The sequence below is a fragment of the Sarcophilus harrisii genome, chromosome 4, assembly GCF_902635505.1.
Source record: "Sarcophilus harrisii chromosome 4, mSarHar1.11, whole genome shotgun sequence".
Taxonomy (NCBI): domain Eukaryota; kingdom Metazoa; phylum Chordata; class Mammalia; order Dasyuromorphia; family Dasyuridae; genus Sarcophilus; species Sarcophilus harrisii.
Genome location: NC_045429.1, coordinates 285462361 through 285489663, shown reverse-complemented (window position 1 = coordinate 285489663; position 27303 = coordinate 285462361). Strand labels below are relative to the sequence as shown.

Below are 27303 nucleotides of genomic sequence, written 5' to 3'. Positions count from 1 at the left end.
AGTCAAAAAGGGGTCCATGTCAGTTAACTCTGTTTAAATGTCTTTCCTTTCTCATGAAGAAGAGATTCAGTGGTGAGGACAAGACAAGTGAAAGGGAAATAACTGAGATATAAAAAAAAAAGACAATAAATATCACAAAAGGACCAGAATCCAGGTATCCTTACTGAGCTAGTATTCTTTCCACTATATTTGGCCAACACCATATGTACCCACTAAAAAGTTTCCTAAACACAAAAGGAACTCACTTCATAAACTGGCTCAGCATGGTTGTTTATCAAAAGCTCCCTCAATGTTGATATCCCCTCAAATGGCCTCTATGACCCTGGACCTTTACCCTAGGGATGGGGCAGGGCAACAAACTGGACCCAAAATGGGTCCTCATGATCTCCCCATACACTTAGTATTCCTGGAACACGGAGACTCCCCTCAGCTTCCAAGGATACAGATTTGGAATCCACCTTCTACAATTTCTCCTGGTGTGGAAGAACTCTCATTAGAGGATCAGCCATGTGAGTAATAAATGGGAACTCTAAATTTTGGAAATAAATGTGACACCTCACATGGGTGAATGGGGAAAGAGCTCTGGATTGGGAACTACAGGACCTGAGTTCAAATCAACTTCAACCAACTCTCCAGATCTCTATTTTCTCATCTGGAAAATGAGAATCCTAGAGCTGTTAAGTTCTAAAATCTTTCTAAGCTCTATAACCCATATATGGTCCCACCCACACTGGATAAATGTCTTAGAAAAAAAGAAGCTTGGAGAACAGGAAGTGAATAAGGGTTAAATGAAGAGAAAAATTGCCATTTACAACTTGGCTACAATCTTTCTAGACTCACTTTACATAACTCCCTTTTATGAACTCCCATTCTATACAAACTGACCTACTTATTTTTTTCTGTACAATGAGCACAATCCTTATGAGTATATTCAGAATTCTCTGCCCAATGGTCTGTCAGAGCTGCTGGCTTCCAGAATTCCTTCTTCAATAGGCAGCTGATTAGCTGCAGTCTTTCTCCATCTTTAGTCATCCTTTTCAAATGGAGTGCTCTTATCTGCTAGGGAAATACAAAGCTCTTTCAGCTAGTGTAAAAATATTTTAAAATGTACATCTCTTATAGTTGTTTTCATGGAGTTTCTCACAACAATCCTGTAAAGGGAGTTGCTATATTATCCCCATTTTATAGAAAAGGAAAATGAAAAAAGTTATGGATCACAGAATTATGAAGTCTGTGGCAGAATTTGAACTCAAGACTTCCTGATGCCAAAGCTGGTATCCATTGTTATAATTAGCCATATATGAATGAGAAAAGAGAAATAGAAAGAATAAAGTTGGAAGTTAGAAAAAGTAATAATAGAGGCAAAGAGGAAAAAATAAAGAATACAGAGGAATTGGAGGAAAAGGGGGAGGGAAAAAGGAGAAAGGAAGACCAAGGCAGGAAATAGAAAAGCAAATAGCAATCAGTCAGTAGGTAAAAAGAGTGTGAAAAGAGGGAAAGGGAAGAAAGAAGAGATAGATAAAACCTTGAAATAGACCAGGCCTAATGTCAAACCCAGCTTTTGGGGCTAGGAGAATTAGAGGCAGATGCTTGCTTTGCTCCCGCTCCAATTTCCAGACCTCCTTCCCAATTTCTCAGAAACTCCCATTCTATGGTATGACTTCACTGTGATATCTCAGCCTAGTACAGGGCAATCTGCTACATGGCCTTGGGTTATTTGGGCAGTCGAATCTACATGACCTATAACAGTGAGGTTGAGAGGGCCAGGTTGAGAGTCCTAGGCTCTGAGAAGGTACCTAAGGGGGCCTTCCTGAAAAGACAGTACCAGGTCATTGGCTGAAGTCTGAGGAGCATTTTGGACTACAAGAAGCTCAGTGGTGAGCTAGGGATTCAAGCTTAAACCATTCCCTCACCCCTATTCTGGTCCTCATGAGGTCCAGGAAAAACTCTAGCCCCTTCTACACTCTTACTAGATTCAGGAATTCCATCTTCCAGTCCATCTTCCCATCGCTCAGTAGGAGCCAGAAGTTGGAACCCTTGACCTCCTACACTTCGTAAACCCACTTATTTGGATTTCCCCCAAAATGGGACACAGGAGTTCTTATGCTCTCAGATTACACCTTCATGCACACATCCCTTTCCTTCCTACACTGCCTTCTTGCCACTGACTTTAGGACATGGGGTGCAGGAAATGACACCAGTGACTTCAGCTATAGCTGAGAACTGGGAGGTGATGGCTTCTGGTGCTTTGCCTATGATGGCGAGTACTTCACTGCCCACAATCCAGCAATCTGGACCTGGGGAGCGTCCCTCCCAAACCAGAAAGGAAGAGGAAGCAGGTGGTGGTAGGCAGCCAGCTTTCAGCAGTACGGGCCTGGCTGCAGAGAGACTGTGGGAAGAGACTTTGGGAATTGCTACGGGCAAAGCTTGGAGGCCAGGAACCCAAGCCTCTAGGATACTAGGACTTTCTCTTGTCCAAGACTTCTTAGGCCTTGGATGAGATGAGTCTTAAATTTATCCTTCTTCAGAAAGAACCCAGAGAAGATGTTAAAATTTCCAACTAGAGAAAAGGCAAAGACACTGAGAGGAATTCTCTACAAGGGTTTTAGTGTCAGTGGGGAAGTGGATGGATGTGTTTTTATGGCTCTGATCTCTTATTTTCTTTATCTTTAGGAGATTCTTGCAGACTTAATTGATAGGGAGACTACAAGCCTACAATAAGGGGGGAGAAGTGAATGGGGCAGTAAGGAGATTAAAAAACTAAGACAACCCTTAATCCTCAATTCCTCACTATTGTCTCCATCTTTCATGTGAGTCTCCAGGAAGCCCTTGGGGAACACATCCTCAGATGGCTAGCATTTGATCTCTACCCACCTAAAATCACCCTGACTTGGCTTCCAGATAAACAACCTTTGAGCCAGGGACTTCAGGACCCTGAGGCTACCTGACCTAGAGGAGATAGGAACTGACCAATTTCACCTAGATTCCAAATCTAGGTGGCACAATGGCTAGATCCCTGGAGCTGGAGTTAGGAAGACTTGAGTTCAAATGTGATCTCACTTACTACCTGTGTGAGGCCAGGCTAGTCACTTAACATCTGTCTGCCTCAGTTTCCTCAACTGTAAAATTGAGAGAATAATAATAGCACTTACCTCGCAAGGCTGTTGTGAGGATCAAATGAAATATTTGTAAAGCACTTGGCACAGTGCCTGGCATTTAATTGTTTCCCCTTCCCTCTTCTAGCCCTACATCCCACCATCACCTACTCTAACATTCAGAAATCATTCCTCCTTTGTTTATATTCATGGATTCTAACCTCTCTTTTCTTCACCCTTCAAGGAATAATCAGACACTTCCCCAGTGCTGGGACTACTTTAGGTGAGATTCCAGGGCAAAGGCAGGGGATAAAGAGCTGTGGGAGCTTAAAGCTAGATATTTAGGAGTTGAATGGAAGGAAAAGGATGCGAAGCAATTAGATGTGCTTCCACCATTGTTTCTCTCTCATAGACCAAGGAAGAGATCATTCCTCAGAGGCATGGAGACAACAATACAGACACCTTCTCAAGTGAGAAATATAAAACATTTTTTCCCCATTACTGGAGGATTTTTCTCCTTCTTCATCAGCAGCCTTGGTTAAGAGCCTGGGATTTAGTTAATATTAATTTATTCACCGAAAACAGCAACCTTGAGCTAGAGGATCTTCTGAGTATTGAAAGGTCTCTTTTAGATTAAAGAATTCTTAATTCAAAGTAGGGAAAAGGGGAAATTGTTACTCTTAAGTCTTAGGACAAGATGAAATAAATATAAACAGGTTCAATAGAAATTTAGACACATTTGTAAATGATGGAACCCTAATGGATTACTAAGTTCAAAATAGGAAAGGCTAGCTGATTCCTTCAGACTAGCCCTCTCAGGCTGCTGTGGACCTGGATTCCAGAGTTTGGTCCCTCAGTATTTCTATTCACTTACAAAAGACTGACTTTACTATATAACAAATATTTATCAAGTCAGAACCTTTATGCCCAGCAATAGGAAGGGTACAAAGAATAATGATCCCTGTCCATAAGACAGTCCAGCTTCAGAGACAAAACAACATATTGTTTTGTATATCTAATATCTAAGGACTAAATTGTGTGGCTCTTAGGTGTAATATAATAGTGAGAAAAGGCTGATGGCTTTTTAGGACTTGTGCTTAGTTCTCAACAGAAAGAAAGGAAAGGTATAGGAGTGAGAAAGGGAACCAAGTATAAGAAATTGAGGTCAAATGCATAGTAGTGTGTTTAATTTGGGGAAGGGGCTGGGGGGAACATTTTAGAAAAGGTATCAACAAACCGGAGTATCTACAAGAATCAGATGAAAGGCCAGTTAATTCAACATGGAGAATAACCTAGTATTTATATAGCATTACGCCATTTAACAGATAAGAAAATTGAGGCAGAGGTTGAATGACTTGTGCCCAGGGTCAGACAGCTATGCATCAGAGACTGGGTTTGAAGTTATTGCATCTTGTATCCCACTATCAATCTACTTCAACACCTAGCTGAAGGGACACTTAATAGGCACTTAATCAGTTGTATTTCCAGAATTCGAAAAGATATTTGGCTTGGCCCCAAAGCACAGAACTAAGCATTGGGTGAACATTGTAAAGATACACAGACATAAGGAATTGATGAAAAGGAAACAATCAAAAAGTGGAATAAGTAGTTTCAGAAGATTCCTATCCCCTACACTTCACCCCATCCCACCCCAGTCACTAAGATCCTCAGTTAAAGAACTGACCACTTCTCAGGATTACTAATAGATGTGTCCAGACTGGACTGACAAGATGATCCTTGAGGTTCTTTCTAGCTCTGGGAATGATTTTCTGTGAGTAAATTGTAAAAGTGAGGAGTCATGAAAGAAGAGGGAGAATCTAGAATGTGAGGAGGAGGAACAATTTATAGCAAAATGAGAGGTCAGTTCTACCTTTTCAAAATTAAAATTCAAATATTAAGCACAACACACTTCCCTGTCAAAGTAGGACTATTTATCAAGAAGCCAGAAAGAATAGGCCTGGGGAATAAGGTAGGGGGGGGGTGTTGATCCTGCTCTGCGGAAACAAGAGCAGGCATGGGTGAAAGCAATGGTAGGCAATAAGGAAAGCAATAAAAAATAAAAAGGAGTAGGAAACACAGAAAAAAACCATGTGAACCTGATTTAGATTCGCAAAGAGCCTAAACTGGAACTACCTTAGTACTTAAGATCCAAAGGACAGAGGTGCCTGGTGGATTAAATTATATGCAGCCCAGGAACAGAAGTTCATGAACTCTGTTGTTGGTCAGTCTGAGGAGGGAACAAGAGCAGTGAAGCGGGCAGGGGCGGGGGACTGGGCAGGGCCCTGCAAGAAGTCAGTTCCTGGCAACTGCAAGGCAGTTTGGACATAACTCCCTCCCGACTGCCATGGGTCTCCCTCTGCCCTGGCTCTCTCATTACTGCTATGGGTTCCTGCTGTCCCGGATCATGGCCCTCCACATCTCTCGTAGGGCCTGCTCCCAGAATGCTGGGCCACCTATAGAAGAATTAGCTACAGAAGAGACCAGGAAGACTCTATTCCCAAAAAGGGTAAGAAGGGTGAAAATGGGGACTTGCATTACTTTAAACTGGGGGAAAAGAATTAGTCCAATCCAATCCACCCACACCCACCTTGGGACAGAAACACCCAATTCTCTAATCCATACTAGAGTCCTTTCCCTTCTACCCCTCCCCCAACTCCTTCATATAGCAGAGTCCATAAAGTCCTTGAACAGGTCCCTGGTTTAAGAGTTAATTATTTGTCAGAGGGGAGGGGCAGTTTCCTTTTTTTTTTTTCCCCAGCAAGGCCATACTGTCCCTTTCATGACATGAAACCAATGTCCAGACATGAGACCAATATCTGCCCCTAGTACCTAATCTCTTCTACTGCCCTACTATAGCAGGAGGCCAGGCCTTGATTTCAAGAGATGGGGTAACAGAAGAAGCAGTTTTTCTCTCCAGTAAACTCTGCATCACAGCCTAGTTAAGTTCCTCTGAATACTTGGCATCTTCCCTCCAGGGTCCAGGCCACAGAACAGCTGAGCTGGCCCAGGCAGAAGAACTGCTGGAGCAACAACTAGAGCTATATCAAGCCCTGCTGGAAGGGCAAGAAGGGGCATGGGAAGCTCAAGCCCTTGTACTCAAGATCCAGAAGCTCAAGGAGCAGATGAGGCGGCACCGAGACAGCCTGAGAGGTGATGCTTGAGGGGACCCATCCTTACCTTCTTTCACTGGCTGAATCCAAACACTTCTAAGAACCCTTTTGTCCCAGGATCCTATCTTGTTCCCTCTCCTTTTCTGGAGGAGAGAGAACATCCAATGAGGGGAAACAGGAATGCTCTCCTTCTAAGTAGGGTCAAGAAATGGGAAGGGGTACTCAAGGGAAGCCCAGTCCTTCCTCATTCTAATAATTGAATCCCCTCACAATGATCCTATTTCCAGTCCCCTAAGATGACTTCCATTCTTTGCTCAAGGCTGAAGAGAAGAAAAAAACACCATCCACTGCCATCCCTCAAATAAAGGAACAAAACCCTCAGACACTCGATACTTTTTTGTTTCATTTTTAGTTTTGTTAAAAAAAAAAAAAAAATCCGACAGGACAAATCAATAAGGGTGTTTGGGGGGATGACATGAACAGGGCCATTGGGGGTAGGGAGGCTGGGGGTAGGTGGCAGTAGTGTCTCCTTCACCCCCGCGCCCGAGTGTTCGGCTCCTGGGGAGAGAGAGTGTATCATACTCCAGGGACAGGCCAAGGCCTCTACCGAGTCTGCTCAACTGGAAAAAAAAAAAAAGAAAGAAAGAAAGAAAGAAATTAAAATAGGGTGGGAATAGTGACAGAAAGGGAAGTGATACAGAAAAAGAATTATAGATAGATTGAGGAGGAAGAGGGAAAGGTGATAAGAATGAAAGAATAAGACATTCTAAGACTTAAAAGAAAAAAAAAAAAAGGCCCAATAAAGTGAGATCATGTGATGAGGCAATGTCCAATACTCACTGTAGGAAGAAATGTCTATTTCATCAGGCAGTTCACTGATGTTAACCTCAAAGCGATCCTGGACATCATTGAGGATTTTGGCATCATTTTCATCTGATACAAACGTGATGGCCAAACCTTTTGTACCAAACCGGCCTGCCCTAGCCACCTAGGAACAAGGCGGTGATAAAGTCAAGGAATATCCGAGGAAGAGACAGGGCATAGAAAAGATGGTAAAGGGCTAAAAAATGAGGAAGGGGTTGGAAGACCAAGAGAGAAGGCATTAAAAAGTACCACCCAACCATGGGCCTTTACCCTATGTAAGTAGGTATCTGAGTCCTCTGGCATGTCATAGTTGAAGGCAATGTTTACTCGCTCAATATCCATGCCTCGGCCAAACAGGTTAGTGGCCACAAGGATTCGACGCTGGAAATCCTTGAATTGTTGATACCGGGACAACCTAATGGTGGGAACAGAGAGAAGAGAACAGAGGACATGAAGTTGCCCTTAGTACTCTGGTTCCCCACCCCAAATCCTCTGCTCACCTCTCCTCTTGGGGCATCCCACGATGAATGGCAATAGCTGGGAAATTCTGTTCCACTAGGAGCTGGGCCAGGGCAATGCAGCGCTGCACAGATTTCACGAAGATCACCACCTATGTGCAGTGGGGTGAGAAAAAAGATTCAGTAACCATCTTATCTCAGAATACCCAATTCAATTCTTTCTTTCACCCCCAACCTACATACTCCTGCTATTCCGATAGCCTTAAAAAAAGGCTATATTCACTGTTTGTCTGCTTCACTTGATTCTGAAAATTATATCTTGAGAATAAGATAAAAAAAACCAGAGGGAAGTTATGGGAGGTTACCAAAAAAAAAAAAAAAAAAAGGATTTTAAGGAAAAGCAAAAACTGACAAGATGATCCTTGCATTTATAAAATCATGAAGACTGAGCACACAGAAATAATTTCCCTAGTATTAAATCTAACGAACCCCCACTAAAGAACATTCCTTTTAGGGATTTTCTCCAGTTTTATTCCTTTGTCTGGCCCCTCCCACCTTTAGGCTCAGCTGACCTGGTTGAACTCCAGAACATCCAGGAGATCGAAGAGCTTTCGGTTCTTCTCATTGTCCTTCAGCTTCACGTAGTACTGCTGCAGCCCGTGCAGCGTCAGCTTCGTCTCATCATCCACGAAGATCTCCATTGGCTGGGGGGGGAGGAAGGAAGGGGACGGAGGAGGGAGGGCAGAGTGGGGGTGTTAAACCTGAGGGGGGTGGGGAGGGCGGGGATAGGTGACTCCCAATACACCCCATGAATGGGATCGGGAGAATAGAGTTAAGATGTCAAGTACCCTTCCCATCTCCAACCCCATAGCCTCCCAAACTCAACATGGTCTCTTTTCTATAAAACAAGATTTTACAAAAGCCATGTTAGGATGTCATTAAAAACCCATGGAAAGTATTAGAGGGCCAGAAGGACAAAGGACCGAACTGATGGCCTTAAGTGAAACCATCCAATGGCAAGAGGCTACTCAGATGGATTAGAAATTAGTTTGCCTGAGAGAAGGGGGCAAAAGTGCATGTGATCAAAAGTGGGATATGATATCAATAATCACATAAATCTGAAATGGTAAAAAGTTATGACAGGATGACTTAGGGAGAGATAATTAAATCTCTTAAAAGATCAGAATGCCATGTTAAAGCTGATTGAAAGGAAATGGACATTTCTTAAAGTGAAAGACTTATGTTGCTTTCACCTTCCAGCCAGAACCATCTAAGATGGAAGACCCTTTACAGGTCTGGCTTTCTCTAGAACCTAAGGTTAAATAAATTCCAGTAGTAAGGGCATTCAGGCAAAGAACTGAATTCATTATTATATAAGAATTCTCCTTTATAGCTCCTGATCCCCTTGAAGGGAAGGATAAAACCACCGCAAAGATAATAAAAAGATTCAACCTTAATCCCCATTTGCTTTTCTAATCTCTCTAGCTAGCCCTAAATTCTGCAAAGAAAGTGATGGTTTAGTTCACTTAGGAGCAGGAGTTTAAAAGCCTCCTTGAAATTCAACTCTATTACCCACAGGGGGTAAATATACGAGAGAGGCATCCCACATGAAGGAGAAATAGATAAACCCCATGCCCAAGCCTTATATCCCACTATTCTTTTCCCCACTCTGAAAACCCCCAGATTCCCACCTAGTTACAGCAAAGTAAAGATCTTCACTTGTTACCTTGCCCTTTCCCCCTCCCAGAAAAAAAGGAAACAAAAACCCCAAAAAAATCCACCACCCACTCAGGAGCACCCCCGCAACTCGCATGGGCGAAGGGAACGCGGTACACGTAAGGTTCAGGAAAAAAAAACCGGGAACGGAAAAAAAGGCTGGTTTGGTCCTCTGCTTCCTGGACACGGTTCTCCTGCGGCCTCCGCTGCCGCCTTCCGATGATGGATGCCATCCGCAATCCCCCGCCGCGCTGAGTCTCTGCTGCTGGCTCACATCTCCACAGGGTCCAGATGGGGGAGGATGAGGAAAGGGAAGGGAAGGAGTAGAAGGGTCGGGGGTTGAGGTGCCAAAGGCCCCCACCCCTGAAGGTGGGGAGGGGGCAGACTCATTTGTGATTTTTGCTCTTCTCTTGGCCATGCCCTGCAATATGTCTGTCCCTCTCTTGCTCTCCTGTCGTCAGGAAATGTGGGTTTTGGGGAGATGAGTTTTTAGGGGGGCCAAAAGGCCCCAATTGTGCTCGATGCCACCTTGAGGGTGTATGCTCATGTGGGACAAGGGAAATAGTGGATGGTGGGGTAGGACATTCTGTCCCACCCTGCCAAAGGGAAAAAGAATTTTGTTGTTTGGGTTTCTTATTTTGTTGGGGTTTATTTGATTTCTACCCGCTCTCGTGTTTATCCCGACCAAGTCTTCCGGAGTTTCCCTGGCACCCGCGCAGACCTTATCACTGGCTGTCTCTATCTCTGTCTTTCCAGGGAGGATTCAGCCCTGGGGGGGTGTCACATGACTCCATCTCAGCGCTGGGAGGACAAGGGAGAGGGTAGACTGGAGAAGGTCGAGGAGAGGGAGTAGGAGAAGGCTGCGGGCAGGGGATGGAGGGAGAGAAGGTAGAAGGGTATTTACGTCTTGCATGAACTTGCGGCAGACAGGGCGGATCTCTTTGCTCAGGGTGGCACTGAACATCATGACCTGCTTCTCATGGGGGGTCATGCGGAAAATTTCCTGGACATCCCGACGCATGTCTACAAAAGAGGAGTGATGAGGAAACTAAGCATAGAGCCAACACAAAAATGAGTACTTTACAATAACGAAGAAAACAAGAGTTTACTATATGCCTCCATGTCTTCTACTCACACTTTTTCTAAACCTAAACTAAATCAGTATACTACTTTGGGTTTTAATATGTTGACCCAACCCCTACCTCCTTAATTCTGCCAAGATATCTTCAACTTTTTCCAAATATTGCTCAAAATTCCCCTTCCAAAATTTTCTCACTAATTAAACATACTCAGTCTTCTCTTGCTGAAGATTTCAATATGCTTCCTAGTTACAGTAATTAAAATTTAGCCTATCTACTAGTTCAGTTCTTATTTCAATGTCCTGGTTATGCTCTCTCTTCCTACCCTAAAAGCTGAGGTTCCCTTCCCTATCTCCAGTAGTTCTCAAAATTGCCAGGAATAGACTCTGCAAACATAAAGCTGAATAGTTGTTAAAGTGTTCTCAGATTAAGGAAGTTCTTCTATAGTGTGAAGGCACTATACAACAACAAACAAAAAGTAAAACGTTATTATTATTCCCATCACTAAAGCTGCCCAAAGTTCCATGCTGACTTGCTTGAACTCCCCTAATACCCTTTCATCATGAACCAATGAATGCATTCACAGATATTCAAAGAATCCCAGCTTCTGAAACCCAGAACCATTAGTCATGGGTGATAGATTGAGTTGTCTTGGCACTTAGATGCTCCATTTTAACATGAACACATCATGTGGCTCCAAGGGTCAAATACACCGACCTTCAATTTCCATGAGCTACAACCCTAGTTCTGGGATTCCTCTATTCTTCAGGTCTTCCACTCACCGAGTTGTTCGAGCATTTTGTCACACTCATCCAAGATAAAATGTTTAATATGCTTGAGATTGAGGCTCTTATTTCGGGCCAGGGCTAAGATACGGCCTGGGGTCCCCACGACAATGTGTGGACAGTTCTTCTTCAGCACCTCTTCATCCTTTTTTATTGACAGACCACCAAAAAACACCGCCACCTGCCATCCAGAATTGAGAAGGTCACTTTACAGACTAATTATCTTCCTATTTCCTAAATAGCCACCATTTCCCAGTCTTGATTTCTTCCCTGTTTGGCTAAAACCTTTTCTTAGTGTCATATAAAAACTTCAGAAATCTAATGCTCTCATTCTATACATAAGGAAAACTAAACTCAAAGATTGACTCCCTCCCTATTTCAGTTAGGCAGTGGCAGAATCAGGGCTAGAACTCAAAATCTTCTGACTTTAGCTAGTGTTCCTTCCATACCCTTCTGTTCATAATTCTGAAAAGTCTTGCTTTGCTCTGGGATTAGGATGAATGTACTGAGGGAACTGCGAACATTGAAAGGCAGAGCTTTTGGTTTGTTGCAAAGTTAAATTGGACACAATTTACCCCAACCAAGACAGCCCAGTTCTGACTGGGAAGAAGTAAAATCAAGCAAACTCATCTGTACCTAAGCAGACAGCATGCTTTCTACTCCAATACAGTTAAGTGAGAAAAGTATAATGGGAACCTCTTAGGCCATCCATCCATCCAGTGGTCCAGATAGCCAGGCCTCAATTTTCTGCTATCCTAAAGAATGAAGACATCATGTACCTTCCGAATCCACATATACCATTAGGGATAGAGAGCTTAAAACCTTCCCACACCACACACCCTAAGCTTTTATCCATACTATTACTTCCTAGAGTATCCCAAATAGTAATCAGGAAGAAAAAAGACCTAAATATAATAATGAGGCACAAAGAGCAGGTAAAGTAACTTAAAGGCAAAGAAACTGAGAAGCAAAAGGTCAGGATAATAGAAGCAACTACACACCCCGGTTTACACACCACTTAACAAAGGAGACTGGGGAAGAATTAATAAAAATAATGTATTTAAGAGCCTCTGGCCACTGAAAATTCACCAATAATGAGATAAAAGATTTTGAGGGAGATTAATGAAATCTACTGAAAATCTCACCCACATTCAACTTTCCAAGAACCTGCCTACTGCATAAAATAAAACACACCTGAAGACAATATTTACTCTGGAAATGGCTAAATTCATTTTAGGATTAGATGGCCTGATTTTCTACTATATTCCCAAATATACCTTCTTAATTATTGCTCTCTTCCTCCACCCTTATTTTCTATTCTTAATCTAGTCTTCTCCCCATCAATTACCTTGACATTAGGCATGTATTTGGAGAAACGCTCATATTCTTTGCTGATCTGAAAAGCCAGCTCCCGGGTGTGACACATCACCAGCACAGAAACCTTAGACAGACATAGACAGGTGTTCAGCAAATTGCCCTTTATTTAAGAAAAAACCGACCATAACAAGAAAATACAACCCAACAATTCCAATCCTGGGACCTAACAGTTTAAGTACCTTTCATGCATTTAAAAACAAAAGCGCCTTGTGAAATACAAGCACTCAAGAATTATTTATAAAGCACATTCATGTATTTTGGCCTTCAAAACTAGAAAATGAATTCCTTGAAGGAAACTTTTTCATTATTTCCCCATACAACTTGCCTCATACAACTCTTAAATACTAGGGAGAATTTCTTAAAAGTCTTAAATTAGCTCCAAAACCTTTAAATTGAGTTTGGTCTTGAAAATAGGTCTATACATTTTAATATTAGGTTTTGAAGTCATAAGGTCCTCACCTCCCACTCCCAACCTCTTCCACCCTGCCCAGGACCTATCTGCCATCAGTCAAGGGTGATAGATAGAGGTCATCTCAGCACTGAGTGCTCATGTCTCTGAAAATACATCATGTGGCTTAGATAGGAATACTTTTTTCACTTCAAAATTCATTCCTCATTTTTCCCCACATGGTTTATACCTGACCAGTGACTGGCTCCAGCTGCTGCAGCGTAGCCAATACAAACACAGCTGTCTTTCCCATGCCTGACTTGGCCTGGCACAAGACATCCATTCCCAAGATGGCCTGAGGTATACACTCATGCTGGACTGAGGAAAGAAAAAGAAAAAACGATAAATTAAAAGTAGATTTCTCCACCCAGACCCACAAATCGAAAACTCCTAAAATCTTTTTCAGACTATAGGAACCAGCTTCTATATTTGATGGAAGCAGCTAGGTGATTCAGTGGATAGACCAGAGTTCAAATCCAGCCTCATACACTTATTAGTTGTGTGACCCTGAATAAGTCACTTAACATGTCGACCTCAGTTTCTACATCTATAAAATGGGTTAATAATAGCACTAACCTCCCAGAATTGTGAGGGCCAAGTGAGACAATTTTTATAAAGCATCTAATAGTATCAGGCACACAGTAAGTATTTTCCTCACCCTTTTTACACTCCAAGATAATTTCTATACTTAATCAGAGAAAGGAAGAAAAAAAATGTGATTTTGAATAAAGAATGTGGTTGCTGTAATTTTAGGCAATAATAACCCTAAAGAATGGGATTAGGGATTCAGGCTTCAGGGAACAAATCTTTTCTATTACTCTTCTACCTTTTTATTCCCTCCTAACTCTAAGTGTTGACTCTCAGAAAAAAGCTTACCTCTTCCAAATTCCATCATAGTCTGCTTACCCTATTTTTACCAGTCTACCCACACCTTACCCCCAATCATCTCCTCTTAATTCAACCAACATTACCTCTCGCTCTATCCATCTTTCTAGTTCAATAGACATCTTGGCACTGCTTTATCCTTCTATGACCTCACTCTAGAAACCCTTCTCCTTCTGTTGCCATCAATTCCCTAGTTTTTAATCATCCTGCAAAGTTTATTTTCTATTACCTCAAAACCTCTTGTCCCTGAATTTCCTATCACAGGCCCTTCTCTTTGGTCCCTAAACTCATGGTGCAAAAAAGAAAGATGTTTACCTTCAGATGGATGCTCAAAGCCACAATCTACAATGGCTCGGAGCAGTTCTGGCTTAAGTAGAAAGTCACGGAAGCCAGAACTGTGGATGGAGACATAGGAGCCTTTCACATCTTTCTTTGCAGGGGCCTCAGCTCCATCTCCCCCAGCTGCTGTCTCCACTTCATCATCTTCATAATCCAGGAGTTCATTGTCCACATCATTTTCTGCCATAGTTGGGTCAGGGACAAGAGATCTAGATAGACTCTGGGAAAACTCGGTCCAGGGAAGCTTAAGTGGTAGAGATTCAGGAAGCAGCAAGGGAAGATGGAGACACTGGATTCAGAAGTGAGAGCTAAGGAAGATAGGATTGGGAGAAACAAGCTGGTGATAAAAAGAAAAAAAATTCCCACCAACCTCCAGTTTTTTCCATATACCTCCCTCTTTTTAAAAATTTTGAGCTATTTCTTCTGGATAGAGAAAAACAGACAAGCTAGAATACAAAAATGAGGTTGGAGGACAGAGAGAAGGGGGTTTATTACTTTGGGGGGAGGGGCAAAATTTGAATTGTAACAGATGTAGGAACCAGAGTAATAAGAAAATGATGATAGTATGAAGCAACTACAAAGCAAAAGTTCAATGGATAATTTAGAATTACAAAGAGTTAAGGGAAAAAAAAATTTTTTTTATATCAAAGAAGGGAGGGTCTGGAGCTGGAGCAAAGACTGCAGCAGGCTTAATATCTAACGACTTATAAAAGAAATCACTTCTTCCCACCCCCAAACCTGCAGCAACCAAAGGTATGATATTCATAGCTCGCAGAGTTCTAGTCTCATGACGAACACACTACGTTGCTGGTTGTTACTCAAGCCCCAGTCTGTCCAAGTCCCTCTTGAACAGGGACCTACCAGAGGTGGAGAACCTTAAAGTCAAAAGGCAAACGTTCTTCATCAATGGGAAGCAGGATGGGGAGACAAGAGAGTTCTTCACTAAGAATATCCCATTTCCCTTCCAACATTTTAATGGCTCGAATCAAATCGGGAGGATCAAGGGGGAAAACCTGTTGGTAATTTACAGACACGGGACCCAGAAACCCGTCCCTCTCATCAAAAGAATCGGGAGAAAAGGCTCCACGGGCAGCGTTGCTTTGGAGAAGACTCAGCACTGTGTGATATTATGAATCCCACAAACGTACTGGCTAAAGAGGAGACTGCGGCCCTCCCGGCCTTCTCCAGCTGGGGTAGGGCCGCCGGCGGGGAAGAGGAGGACGGAGACAAAGCGCGTGAGGTTACCAGAGGGGACGCGGCGGCTGGCACACAATGGCGCCACAGCCGCCATCTTGGGTCCTCCCCTTTCGCTCCCGGCCATCCCCTCCCCCCTGGGGGGGTTCTTCCCTCGCGGGCGGGGCGGGAAAAGAGGCGGAAATAACGGCCCCGCAGGGGCCAGGAGGCTAAAGCATCGCTCTTGGCAGGGATATTGAGGGTCTCTTGCTATCGAATGGGCTTAGAGAAGGATGGATGGATGTGGATAAAGGCCGTGGCCGCCGCTTACCTGAGCGGGGAAGAAATGCGTCTGGTGGCGGCAGCGGCGGCGACCGACGAAAGCGGCCTCCACTTCCGGTCCCCGCGTTCCCTCTCCCCTTTCCACCCCACTCTTTCCAGGATGCTAGTGCGCAGACGCGAGGAACAGGAAGCAAGGCTCGAGGACCTCCTACGAATCAACCGTCCCGCGCATTAGAGAGATGCCCGCAGGATCGCCTGACTGGATGTAAACTATGAATTTCTTTTCCGTTCTCCCGTCGCCTCTCTAATCAAAGTTGTGAGGGGACATTCCCTGTCTCTCTTTTGCGAACCCTCCCCGTACCACCACCCCGGACTCAATTGTACTATTTTGCTTTTCAGTCAGGCTTGCTTAAAGCGCCGCTCTTCCCTTGGAACGCAATGAATGGGTCGCGGAAGCGGCGGCACGTTCTCCCCGCGTCCCACGACTGCCGCAGTTGCCAAGGTGACCTAGGCGTAGGCTAGGGCCCCTGGGATGGGTACGACTGCTGAGGACGTGGGATGGAAGGAAAGGGAAGTGGATTGAGGAGTTCTGAAAGGGGAAGTAACGGAGGCCCTCGTTTTATTTTTATCCTATGACCCTGCAGGAAGGAGGTTAATGGGCATGCTGCCATTCTGACTAGGAACCTTAGCGACCTCCTGAGGCAATCCTGCCAGTCAGCAAGCGTTTACTGATGATGCAAGAAAAAAAAAAAAAAAGGCAAAAAAAAAAAAAAAAAAAAAAAAACTACCGTCCAGGTCTCCAAGAAGTAATACTCTAATGGAGATGTGTACGTACAAGATGGAGAACAAAGGGAATGTAGTCTCAGAGAGAAGGGCGCTGGGGATTGGGGGGAGGGGCGAGAGGGGACCGTGGGAAGGAGGCATCTTGTATTGAGATTTGAGCAAAGAGGAAGATGTCTGCCCGGCTGATCCGAGAATCCCCCTCCGCAGTCTTCCAGGCAGATGGGCCCACTTACGGATCTCTCCGATTTTGGAACAATGCTAGCGTGTCATAACAGATTTACAAAGGATGTATGACCACTGACTTGCCACTGTCACGGGACAGAGCTGGGTAAAGTTACTGGGTGCCCCAGGAAGGGAGCAGTTTTAAGGACCCAAAGTGAGGGAGGAAGAGCCTAAATTCAGGCACAAGGCTTCATTTTCCATTCCTCTTGCTCTTGCTTTCATTTTGGGGATCTACATCCACAAAAACTTGCCCCTTCTGCCTAGGGGCAGGGTGAAATCCAAATGCTTTCTTGGGATGAAGGATATCTCATACCTTTATCTCTTGTTGGAATATTACATAAATATAAACTGTAGCGTGAAATAATAGAGGGGAAAAACAAAGGATTTAGAGTGGGAGATTAGGGTACAAATTCCAGGTTTGCCCCTTATTTAAAGTTGTGCTGCTTTCAAAAACTAGTTTTCCCTTTCTGGGAATTAGAACATGTAAGACAATGTGGAAAGTAAGGGAATTGGTTTGTCCTAAACTTAAATATTTCAAATTTCAAAAGATGCTTTATCCCAAGTTTAATAAGTAAATGAAGTATTATGAGGGAGATTCTTCCAAAAAAAAGAATTCTTATAAGTTTTCATAATTTATTTTATTGACATTCGCATGTTTCATTTTACAATTGAATGGAACAATAGGAAACTAAAGTGTGGGAGAAGGAAAATAGAAAAAGATAGGGGACATTCACATAAGAATACCACTTGGAATAAAGAAAGTAAAACAGGTCTCTTCAAGAAATTGTGAGAAACAGAAAATGGAGAAGTAACAGGAAGAAAAAATGGAGAAGTAACAGGAATGATGTAAAGATTATAAAAAGGAAAGAGCAGAAGAAAAAGAAACTCTTAAGAGTCATAAGATTAATAAAATTTTGGAGGTCAGCTAGTTTCATCACTGGTCAAAGGAACACCATGCAGGGAAATCCATGCACTTTGAAGGATGGTCCTTTAAATCAGAAGGCTACTAGGATTACTTAATTGATATCAACTGGGGAGAGATTTTGATCTACCTGGGAGAAATCTTGATAATGATGTGTAGCCTTTAATACTTTAAGGTTTGCAAAACATTTTACAAAAGTCATCTCATTTAATCTTCACCAGAACATTGTAATTACATGCAATTGTCTCCATTTTACACATGAAAAAATTAAGTAACTTGCCCAGTCACACAACTATTACCATGATTAGAGGGCAGTTATCAGTCAAGATTTTAAGGTAGATTTAGATTCTATGTGAAAGAAGCATCCTTCTCTGAGAACTTAAAAGGTCCTGGTAGGAGTTATGGAGCTAAAGATTTAGAATTCTACATGGGAGAATTACAGGGTAACTCCTTGCATTTCTGGAGGACTGATGGGAGAAAAGGGAAATGGCTGTAGGACAAGGTATAAAGTTTTGGGAAGAGGGGAGATGATTGGTACAGAGTCCCTAGGCAGCAATCCGATAGTTGGGATGAATCTGGGGTCTGATGTCACAGACCATGCCAAGAAGTTGAGCCAGGACACCCTCACGACTGTGCTGCTGAGAACTCTGCATGCTCTGTATCTGGCGCCGAGTTGCCTGCTCCACTTCAGCTGACAAGTTCCCCTGGGAACCCATGGCCTGTTTTGGGAAGGAAGGGGTAAAGAGGGTGGGGGCATTGGGAAAAGAGAAATAGGAAACAAAGAGTCCCAAGAGTGTGAGGTTGCCACAAGGAGAACAAGAAAAAAAAAAAGACCCAAATATGAATATTACTCCTTCCCCTGAATATTTTATGCACAAACTATGCAAATTATAAAAAAGCCATCAAAGTCACAGAGAGACATGTACATTAAAACCCACAATCCAAAAACTGAATTCCCCATCCACTTCAACATTATCATCTGACCCAGGAAGATTTTATATTTCCCACCCTAGCCCACCACTATTTTCCACAATGGATATAAAAAAGCACAAACACTGCCTCATAAATTCTGTGCTTTCCTGAGAGACCTCCCTCCACAAAAATATTTGAAAATGCTAATGTACCTCATACAGGTCCCCATTCCATTAGAGAAATTACCCTGATAATGTTTTCCAATATGCAATATATGCCAAATCTTACCGCTTGTTGCTTGCTCTGGAACTCTTGCTCCTGTTCCCTACGGTATTGCTCTACCTCCATCTGAGCCTCTTCCTTGGCCTGTTTCAGACGCCGAGCCTTCCCTGGAGTGAAAGAAGAGAAGAACAGCTTCAGAAACATAGTTTAAAGGGCACTTTCAACCAAAAGAGTACTTCATGATCACCATGGTAGTTCAATTCCTTATACATCTCTAAAGAAATGCTTATATGTCTCTAAAGAAACGCTGGCATCTTAGGCTACCTCACATCCTAATTCTCTGCCCCACCCCCCACCATTCCTCTTAGTAATTAAATTGACCAATCCTTCTAAAGCCCTGTTAGTTCCCCACCAAGGCTCTCACTCTTTCGGGCATCTGCCACCTTCTCAGCTGCTCTTTTCTCAGCCTGCAGCAGTTGCTGGATGCCCTGAGATTGACTGGCCATCTCTATTTGTAAGTGGTGATGCTACCAAAGGTACCAGTTTACTGCCACTACCTCCACCCCCACACCCCACCACATGCAGCTATCCTTCACTCCGTTGGGTCTTAGTGTCCCCCTGCTCTCGAAGTTTCCTCTTATTCCCAATTCTGGCTAATTATTCCGCCTCATTCCCTTGCTCTTGCAGTAGTACCATTTGAGGGCAACAGAGACCAGATTATTGCCTGTTGGGGGTGGGGGGAGGTAGGGAAGGAAAGAAGTTTTCTAGCCTCTGTTTTTTGACAGCATGAGTTCTACCTCATTCTCAGATTTGGTGAATAGGGTTTCTGTGAAAGGTAAAAGAGATCATAATGGAAATTAAGGGCTATGAACATGAAGGACAAGAAAGTCTGTGAGGAAGAGATCATCACAGAGTGGGAATATAAAGGATGAACAATTCTGGTTTTTCTCTAAATCTCAGCAATTCCATTCCACAATAACTAGCATTTGTTTAATGCTCTTAAGGCTTGCAAAATGCTTTATGATTTGGTCTCATTTTATCCATAAAACAACCCCAGAAGGTACCTGCTATTGTTATCCCCATCTTACAAATGAGGAAACAGAAATTAAATGACTTGCCCCGGGTCACACAGCTAGTATGTGAGAACAGAGCACATTTGAACCTGGAAATATCTAACCTAAGACACTAATGTGACCTTGGGCAAGTTACTTAAGGGAAAAAATATGTACTCACTTCAATAACATGCCTCATGTTACTAATATTACCTTTTTTGATCCTCACAACCCTATGGAGGTACATGCTGTTATCTTCATTTTACAAAAGAGGAATCTGAGGCAGACATAATGACTTGCCCAGGCTCACAGTTATGTGTGTGAGATATTTATTTTATTATTATTATTATAGCTTTTTAAATACAAAACATATGCATGGGTAATTTTTCAACATTGACTCTTGCAAAAACTTCTGTTTCAACTTTTCCCCTCCTTTTCTCCACCCCCTCCCCTAGATGGCAGGTAGTCCCATACATGTTAAATATGTTAAAGTATATGTTAAATATAATATATGTATACATATTTATACAGTTATCTTGTTGCACAAGAAAGATCAGATTTAGAAAGAAGGTAAAATAACCTGAGAAGAAAAAACAAAAATGCAAGCAAACAATAACAGAAAGAGTGAAAATATCATGTTGTGGTCCATATTCATTTCCTAATGTTCTTTCTCTGGGTGTGGCTGGTTCTGTTCATTACAGATCAATTGGAACTGATTTGGATCCTTTCATTGTTTAAGAGAGCCAATACATCAGAATTGATCATTATGTAGTATTGTTGTTGAAGTGTATAATGATCTCCTGGTTCTGCTCATTTCACTTACCATTAGTTCATGTAAGTCTCTTCACACCTCTCTGTATTCATCCTGCTGGTTATTTCTTACAGAACAATAATATTCCATAACATTCATATACCACAATTTATTTAGCCATTCTACGATTGATGGGCATCTACTCAGTTTCTAGTTTCTAGCCACTACAAAAAGGGCTGCCACAAACATTTTTGCACATACGGGTCCCTTTTCCTTCTTTAATATCTCTTTGGGATATAAGCCCAGTAGTAACACTGCTGGATCAAAGGGTATGCACAGTTTGATAACTTTTTGAGTATAGTTCCAAACTGCTCTCCTGAATGGTTGGATCTGTTCACAGTTCCACCAGCAATGCATCAGTGTCCCAGTTTTCCCACATCCCCTCCAACATTCCACATTATCTTTTCCTGTCATCTTAGCCAATTTGACAAGTGTGTAGCGGTATCTCAGAGTTGTCTTAATTTGCATTTCTCTGATCAACAATGATTTGGGGCATCTTTTCATATGGGTAGAAATAGTTTCAATTTCTTCATCTGAAAATTGTCTGTTCATATCCTTTGACCATTTATCAATTGGAGAATGGCTTGATTTCTTATAGAGTCAATTCTCTATATATTTTGGAGATGAAATCTTTATAAGAACCTTTAGCTGTAAAAATGTTTCCCCAGGTTATTGCTTCCCTTCTAAACCTGTCTGCATTACATTTATTTATACAGAAGTTTTTTTAACTTAATATAATTGAAATTTTCTATTTTGTGATCAGTAATGACCTCTAGATCTTCTTTGGTTACAAATTCCTTCTGTTTGAGTTATTTCTACTTCTGTCTACTTGTTTCCTCATTTGTAAAATGGAGATAATAGCATCTACTTACAAGAGTTGTGATAACAAAAAATGAAATATTTGTAAAGCGTTTTGCAAACCTTAAAAAGCCAAGTAAATTCGTATTGATGAGGTCTAGATAAGGGGTACCTAAATGAAATTAGGGTTTGAGATCTAGTGGCAGGTTTGGGGTATAAGGAGTCAAATAGAGCTCCCCTGCAACCCCATTGGATTCCCTACAAGGATATGGAGTTAAATGAGGTCTAATAACAGCAGGAAAGTCCCCTGTAAAGGAATTTACAGGTATGAAAAGCTAGATTGATAAAAAAAGGTTTATTATGGGGATTGGAAGTAAGGTTAAAGTCTGGTTAAGGAAATAGATGAAGGTAGAGAGAGGAGGGCATCGGAAACAGGGTTTCAGTGGACAGAGATCCCTGGCGTGCCAGGCATAAGGCTGGCATGTTTGGAACCTCTGCAAAGAGAGGGTTCTTATGAGAGATTTAGCTAAAGGGGCCTGTGGGTAGAGTCCCAAGTTGGCTCCTTGCTGGATTTCAGTGGAGGCTCGAGTTTGCTTGGTGGGGTTTGGGAAACCTGAGCAGATCATTAGAATGGGGGAGTCGGCTCAGATCCAGGTGGGGGCTGGGACAGCCTGGATCTTCTATTGGAATTCAAAGGGATGTTTTTGACCAGGTTTTGTGAATTAAAGGTCCTAGCTTCCTAGATTGATAATGCATCAGGCAGGAGGGGCTGGGAATCAGAAATAAACCAATTCTTAAAGGGACCACAACCCACATCATTCCCTCCTCAAGCAGTTAAATTCATTTAAGAGAAAAAAAAAAAAAAAAAAAAAGACTTGGGGCAGAGTCTTTTATTGAGGCAGAATTGAAGATTTCCTCCTTCAAGGATTTTCTGAGTTCAGGGGTCCCTCTTCAGTATGATTAGCGATTGTCTGGGGCCGGGTTTGAACTCTAGAACTTTACCGACTCCCTGAGCTCCTCCTCCCTCTCTCTGTCTCTCCCTCATTTCCAGTCCTTTGCTCAGTTTGTAATGCTCTCTCTTCCCCTCCCCCCCCTCCACCTTCCTCCAGCCTTTCTGTGCCTTCTTCCCGTGTTCCTTTCTCTCCCTCCCCCGCCCCCATTTTCCTCTTTATTTATTTAATTAATTTAAGAAGCCCAGACCCCAGCCCGGCCGGCGAAGGCGGTGGGGCGGTGACATCACAGCAAACCGCTCTTCCTTCCAGCCTCTCCATTTCCCGCCCCGCCAGAGAGGAAAGCCCCTCCTCCTCTTTCCCTACGCCTCCCAGGCCGGCGGCACCTTTGTCCCGCGCCCCGCGGCGTTTGTCCGGAGCTAACAACGGAGCCGCGCGGCTGTCGCCGCCCGCCTTGTGCTCCCCGCTCCTTTCCGATGCGTTTCCGCCCTTTTCCCTTCGGGCCGCGGGCCGAGGCGGGAGCTTCCGACAGCGAGACTGCCGCTTTTTGGGCCTGGTGTGGCGCTGATTTCTGCAAAGCGCTGCAGGGCCTGGGTCCCCAGCGCTCCTAGTCTGCAGCCGCGGGGCCTGGGGCCGAGCCTTCCCCGCCCCTCTTATTCCTTGTCCGGCCTGGGCTTGCGCGGGGTCTGGGGCTCCTAGCTTGTGCAGGGCGGGCACCCGTTTGCCCATCTCGGTGTCACATTTTAAAATTAATAAAGGAAAGACTAAATTTCTGTTCGAGGCTAGTGAACATAGATGTCATTTCCCCCACTCCAGAAAGCAGACTACACACATTTAAGGGCCCTACTCACTACTGGGGCTTTGCAAGGCAAGATGCCCCGGTCAGTTCCTGGGACAGCCCTAGGGGTCTCTCCTGCCTCCGGCCTGAGGTAGCCCTGAAGGAGGACTTGGGCCCTGCCCACTCATAAGGCATCAATATCAATCTATAGACAGATTATCATCAAATTACGAAATTAATATTCTGAAGTTTTACCAGGAGCCCAATGTTCCCCTGCTAAAAAGATACTCAATCTTCTTTAATGTCATTTTTGAACGTGACTAATATGGAAATTTTTTGCGTGACTCCATATAGAAATGGGTGTCGAATTGTTTGCCTTTTCAATGGACTAAGGTGGAACTGAAGAGAGGGAGAGAATCTGGAATGGAAAATAAAACGAAAAAACTATGTCATGGAAAAAAATGTACTTTTTTGCACAAAGGCCCCCACATAATTTTATCCCCATTCCAAAATTATATAGCTACTCAGCACAGTACCCTATAGGACTATACTTAAGTTTTGAGAAGACAGTTTTTTGTTTTTTTTTTAAGACAAAATGAAAGGTAAAAGTGTATAAAAGTGAGAGAAACAGGGAGAATGGATGGGAAAGACAGCATGGGGCTTATATCCTCTTCTGATTTTAATTGTTTTATTTTTTTCTCTTTTCCAATACCCATCATGGGTTCTTCCTCTTAGCAACATAGACATGAGCCACATTTCAGAAGAGAACTTTCTACAGGATCCCTGAGCAAGGCTCAATCCCTCTTTCAACAACACCCTAGGCTGGATATTAGATGCTGGAGAACCTCCACCACTCCATCAAACCTGTGCCTGCCATGATATTCCTACCCTTCCACTACTACTTTACCTTGGTGCTGACCCCACTTACCAGGACTCCCATGGGAATATTGTTGTGCATGCTGCTGTTCTTCAAGGTCCTAGTGGTGATTCCACCCCTTATAAGGATAGCTTTGAAAGTGTCAGACAGTAATCTAAAATGAATCTTAAGATGAAAGCAAGACCCTTGGGTTGCATGGTTATGAATGAATTTCTTTGGCAAATGGGAATAATGATGATAGTTACCCTATCTATAGGATTTGTTGTGAAGGTCAAAATGGATAACCTATAACAGTTGTAAACACTAACAAATAATATGTATGTATCTGTCTATATATTATATACATATATTTATAAATACATACATAAAGATCTCCATCCATGATGGGTTTATATACATTGATGAATATATATATTCATACATACATACTTATAATATGGATCCAAGATGGCACTCAAATAAGATTTTTACATCCATTCATTTAGCTCCTACTCTTGCTTGTTTTGAAGTCATTTTTCCAATCTGCCTTTCCTGCCCAGATCTATTTTTATCCCCAGTTCCCACCATTTTGCCCATGATAATGGTCTTCTGGGAAAAAGTTGGTACCCAAATGTGTAATTTTTCTCCAGAGTGCCTATCCTCCCCCCTCCCCCCCATTATGTAATTTCTCTAGTGCCCAGATAAGACAGGTATGTGGTACAACACATAGTGGGCCTGGAGTGAGGAAAACCAATCTTCCTGAATTCAAATATGGCCTCAGACACTTATTAGTGTGACTCTGGGCAAGTCACTTAATTTTGTTTCCTTCAGTTTTCTATTTAAACGAGCTGGAGAAGGAAATGGCAGTCTCTTTAAAGTGATTGAACAACAATAACAGAACCCAGGTAGTAACTGTCAGTATTCTTATGAGATGAAAGCCACAGCAAACAATTTTACCCTTTTGACAATTTTAACCCTTGCCAATGGCCTACAAGGACTTCTTGCCTCCGATGACAAAATGTCCCACTTCCATGAAGATGAAAGATAAACAAGGAGAGACCTGAGGGGAACTTCTGGACTGGGAAACCTCTCCAGAGAGCATTTGTAGAAATGAGGAAGAATCTTATACGGAGAGAAAATGGAAACAAAAGCTTCAGGAGGAACTAGAGGATTAGTGGCAGGAGATGCTGGGGAAGTTTGAAGGTAAGAAAATCCTAATTAATGCCCTATAGGTATTTCAGTGGTTCCTCATCTCCCCCATTTTCCATATGTCTTATTGTTTAGCTATTCCACATTAATTCCCATCCCTTTAATTTTTTTGTCTCCATATTTTTTGACTCTCATCTATCTCCTGACTATCTTCCGTCTCACCTTATTGTTTCTCTTCCTTCTCTCTCCTTAAGCCTCTCCATTTATATACCTATTATTCTTTAGGTGATGAAGATGCTGCCTTAGATACCCCAGAGTCTGAGTCCTACTCTGCATGGACTGAATGTCTGGCCCAAGAACATGCCCAAATAACAACCTCAACAAGCAACAGAGAAAGTCCAGCATCCAAAATGTATGTCAGCCTCCTACCACTGCTGGCAACAAGAAAATGAATGTCAGCTATTCCAAGAGCAAGCCCAGGCCAAGGAAGAGCTGAGGGAAAGCCGAACTAAGAAGGGCCAGGAAGCCAGGGGGCATTGTAGAGGAGACTGTAACAGGACAAAGCCCAAGAGAAATCTCACCAAGAGAGGGAACAGATTTTGGTGTTTGGGAGCTATACCCTGGCACTGCCTTGGAAGGAAGGTCCGGGAGGCAATGGCAGCAGCCTTAGTAGCTAGGGGACCCCACCCACAGATCAGAGAACCTTAAGGAAGTATTTGAGGGTCCAGCAGGTTCAGTGGCATCCTGACTGATTCCTACAGCAATTTGGGGGCCAAAATGAGGCTAAGGAAAGGGAAAAAGTAATAGAAATTGTGATAACTCTGTCTCAAGTCCTCAGTCCATATGCAGAAGGCCTAAAATGATCTGGAAGAAAAAGACAGAGAATGAGTACATTTAATATAAATAATGAAGACCACAAGATAAAGACAGAGAATAAGAACAAAATATGGAACCTGGAGTAAGGAAAAAATTGAGTATGGAACTGTCGGAAAAGATGATACCTGAATGAGGACAAGTTGTGGGTTAGAGATAAAAGCTGAGCTGGAGCAGTGGTGGGAGGCTACTACCACTAAGTCCCTTTTCTTCCTACTCATTTCCTAATAAAATATAGTTCCCCATCTTACTCTTGAGTGCTACTCTTTCTTTTTCCATCTGTGTGGTTTCTATCACCTATGACATCTCCTTCCTTCCAGAATTCTAAGCCTATAGTTCCATATGCCAGAGACCTACATGTGCATGTGATGTACTCTTAACTTGTGACATCAGCTCATCCAGGCCACTCCATCCTCCCAAGATCAAGGTCTAGAGGCTTTAGCTTGCCCCACCAAAGCTCTCATCCCCTCCCTTTTCCCCCAAACTCCCCCTCTCACCCCCATCCCCCCACAACTTTTAGACCAAGTGCCTAAATCACCTCAACCCAGTTTGTGGCTGGAGAAAGAGGCTTACTGTCGGGTCAAAAAAGGGAACAAAACTAGTCTCTTCTCTTCTCCTCCCCCCCCAACCTCTACCAGAACCACATCCTCCACCCCCTTACCTCCACCCCCTCCCCCAGGGCTTTCCCTTTGCTGAGTCACTAGGATTTGAGGTGGAGGGTAGTTGAGACTAGGAGACCCTTCAAGAGGATTGTAAGGAGGACAGAGTTAAGGGAAGGCAAGAACAGAGAGGGAAGCAGCCCCTTTGTGGGGGAGTGGAATTTCAACTGCTAAAAATAACATCGGGGAAGGAGGAGGAAAGACCAAATTGTGTAACCTGGATTGTCTATTCTTGGGTAACTCGAGGTCTACGCCCCAAAACTGGGCGTCTAGTTTCCCAACTGGGAACTAAGCATGCAGATCAGACCTCTCAAGGAATTCAGACATCAATATCTTTAGCTTCCCTGCCTTATCCTTCTCCCCCACCCTCCCAGTTCAGGACTCTGATTTTCCATCTCAGTTTCTACTCCCCTCAAGGACCCAGGAACTTCTGGTCTATAATCTAAGTGGTGATATTGGCTCAGTCTACATAGATCATTATCTTCTCTTCCCGGAAACAGTGGTTGAAGTTCTGTGCAGGGAAGGGGGCTTAGAAATCAGATGGGGATTCCCATGGAGACCACTCTTTACTCTCTCCTCTGGCTTCCCCAAACCTCCCCCCCAGCTTCCAGGAAACAGGAGTGGGAGTAGAGAGCAGAGTCTACTTCCCTTCCAGCCCACTCCTACCCAACTCAAACATTCTGTTTTAGTTTTGTTTTTTTAATA

The 27303-nt window shown here is 43.1% G+C and overlaps 4 protein-coding genes, 1 long non-coding RNA gene and 2 other non-coding genes across 12 annotated transcripts; 3 read left to right on the top strand and 4 right to left on the bottom strand.

The window, feature by feature from the left end:
- Positions 1-771: 771 nt before the first annotated feature.
- On the bottom strand, positions 772-16046 carry DDX39B (DExD-box helicase 39B). Of its 5 annotated transcripts, XM_031965184.1 has the most exons (12): positions 15661-15960; positions 15018-15031; positions 14133-14464; positions 13123-13250; positions 12456-12548; positions 11105-11288; positions 10148-10266; positions 8100-8231; positions 7570-7679; positions 7340-7484; positions 7046-7193; positions 772-1059 (listed from the first exon to the last, which is right to left on the bottom strand). In XM_031965184.1, exons 3-12 carry the CDS (start codon positions 14341-14343, stop codon positions 1025-1027), a joined length of 1305 nt encoding a protein of 434 aa, XP_031821044.1. In that variant the 5' UTR covers positions 14344-14464; positions 15018-15031; positions 15661-15960; the 3' UTR covers positions 772-1024. The 5 variants fall into 5 exon arrangements, with proteins under 5 accessions (XP_031821044.1, XP_031821043.1, XP_031821046.1 ...); XM_031965183.1 differs by lacking the exon at positions 15018-15031 and having other exon boundaries at positions 15661-16046; XM_031965186.1 differs by lacking the exon at positions 15018-15031 and having other exon boundaries at positions 772-1056; positions 15661-16046.
- Positions 5440-6588, top strand: MCCD1 (mitochondrial coiled-coil domain 1). The gene is made up of 2 exons (XM_003768924.3): positions 5440-5601; positions 6071-6588. The coding sequence occupies exons 1-2, from the start codon at positions 5440-5442 to the stop codon at positions 6254-6256; spliced, it is 348 nt and encodes a 115-aa protein (XP_003768972.1). The 3' UTR covers positions 6257-6588.
- LOC111720613 lies at positions 10941-11017 on the bottom strand. Its single transcript, XR_002770223.1, has one exon. It is a non-coding gene; the product is annotated as a small nucleolar RNA SNORD83 (small nucleolar RNA).
- On the bottom strand, positions 12984-13059 carry LOC111720612. The gene has a single exon (XR_002770222.1). It is a non-coding gene; the product is annotated as a small nucleolar RNA SNORD83 (small nucleolar RNA).
- LOC116423215 lies at positions 16026-17723 on the top strand. Its single transcript, XR_004233723.1, has 2 exons — positions 16026-16113; positions 16256-17723. It is a non-coding gene; the product is annotated as an uncharacterized LOC116423215 (long non-coding RNA).
- Positions 17330-19260, bottom strand: ATP6V1G2 (ATPase H+ transporting V1 subunit G2). 2 transcript variants are annotated; one of them, XM_031965187.1, is made up of 3 exons: positions 19085-19260; positions 18739-18839; positions 17330-18257 (listed from the first exon to the last, which is right to left on the bottom strand). In XM_031965187.1, exons 1-3 carry the CDS (start codon positions 19176-19178, stop codon positions 18084-18086), a joined length of 369 nt encoding a protein of 122 aa, XP_031821047.1. In that variant the 5' UTR covers positions 19179-19260; the 3' UTR covers positions 17330-18083. The 2 variants fall into 2 exon arrangements, with proteins under 2 accessions (XP_031821047.1, XP_003768952.1); XM_003768904.4 differs by having other exon boundaries at positions 17336-18257; positions 19097-19259.
- Positions 19261-24754: 5494 nt separating this feature from the next.
- NFKBIL1 (NFKB inhibitor like 1) lies at positions 24755-26178 on the top strand. The gene is given in 4 exon segments (XM_023502880.2): positions 24755-25120; positions 25352-25436; positions 25438-25745; positions 25748-26178. Coding segments are annotated over 4 exon segments (795 nt in total). The 5' UTR covers positions 24755-24900; the 3' UTR covers positions 25930-26178.
- Positions 26179-27303: the final 1125 nt, after the last annotated feature.

Excerpts from the sequence above, each read along its gene's own strand:
- ATP6V1G2 (XM_031965187.1), bottom strand. The coding sequence starts at position 19,178 with ATGGCCAGTCAATCTCAGGGCATCCAGCAACTGCTGCAGGCTGAGAAA. Across the intron at positions 18,840-19,084 it reads CCGAAAGAGTGAGAGCCTTG|GGAAGGCTCGGCGTCTGAAA; the intron begins GTGGGGAACTAA and ends CTTTCACTCCAG. Across the intron at positions 18,258-18,738 it reads TCCAGAGCAAGCAACAAGCG|GCCATGGGTTCCCAGGGGAA; the intron begins GTAAGATTTGGC and ends TTCCCAAAACAG.
- MCCD1 (XM_003768924.3), top strand. The coding sequence starts at position 5,440 with ATGGGTCTCCCTCTGCCCTGGCTCTCTCATTACTGCTATGGGTTCCTG. Across the intron at positions 5,602-6,070 it reads AGACTCTATTCCCAAAAAGG|GGTCCAGGCCACAGAACAGC; the intron begins GTAAGAAGGGTG and ends TCTTCCCTCCAG.
- DDX39B (XM_031965183.1), bottom strand. The coding sequence starts at position 14,343 with ATGGCAGAAAATGATGTGGACAATGAACTCCTGGATTATGAAGATGAT. Across the intron at positions 7,485-7,569 it reads GGGATGCCCCAAGAGGAGAG|GTTGTCCCGGTATCAACAAT; the intron begins GTGAGCAGAGGA and ends TCCCACCATTAG. Across the intron at positions 1,060-7,045 it reads AATAGACATTTCTTCCTACA|CAGATAAGAGCACTCCATTT; the intron begins GTGAGTATTGGA and ends GTATTTCCCTAG.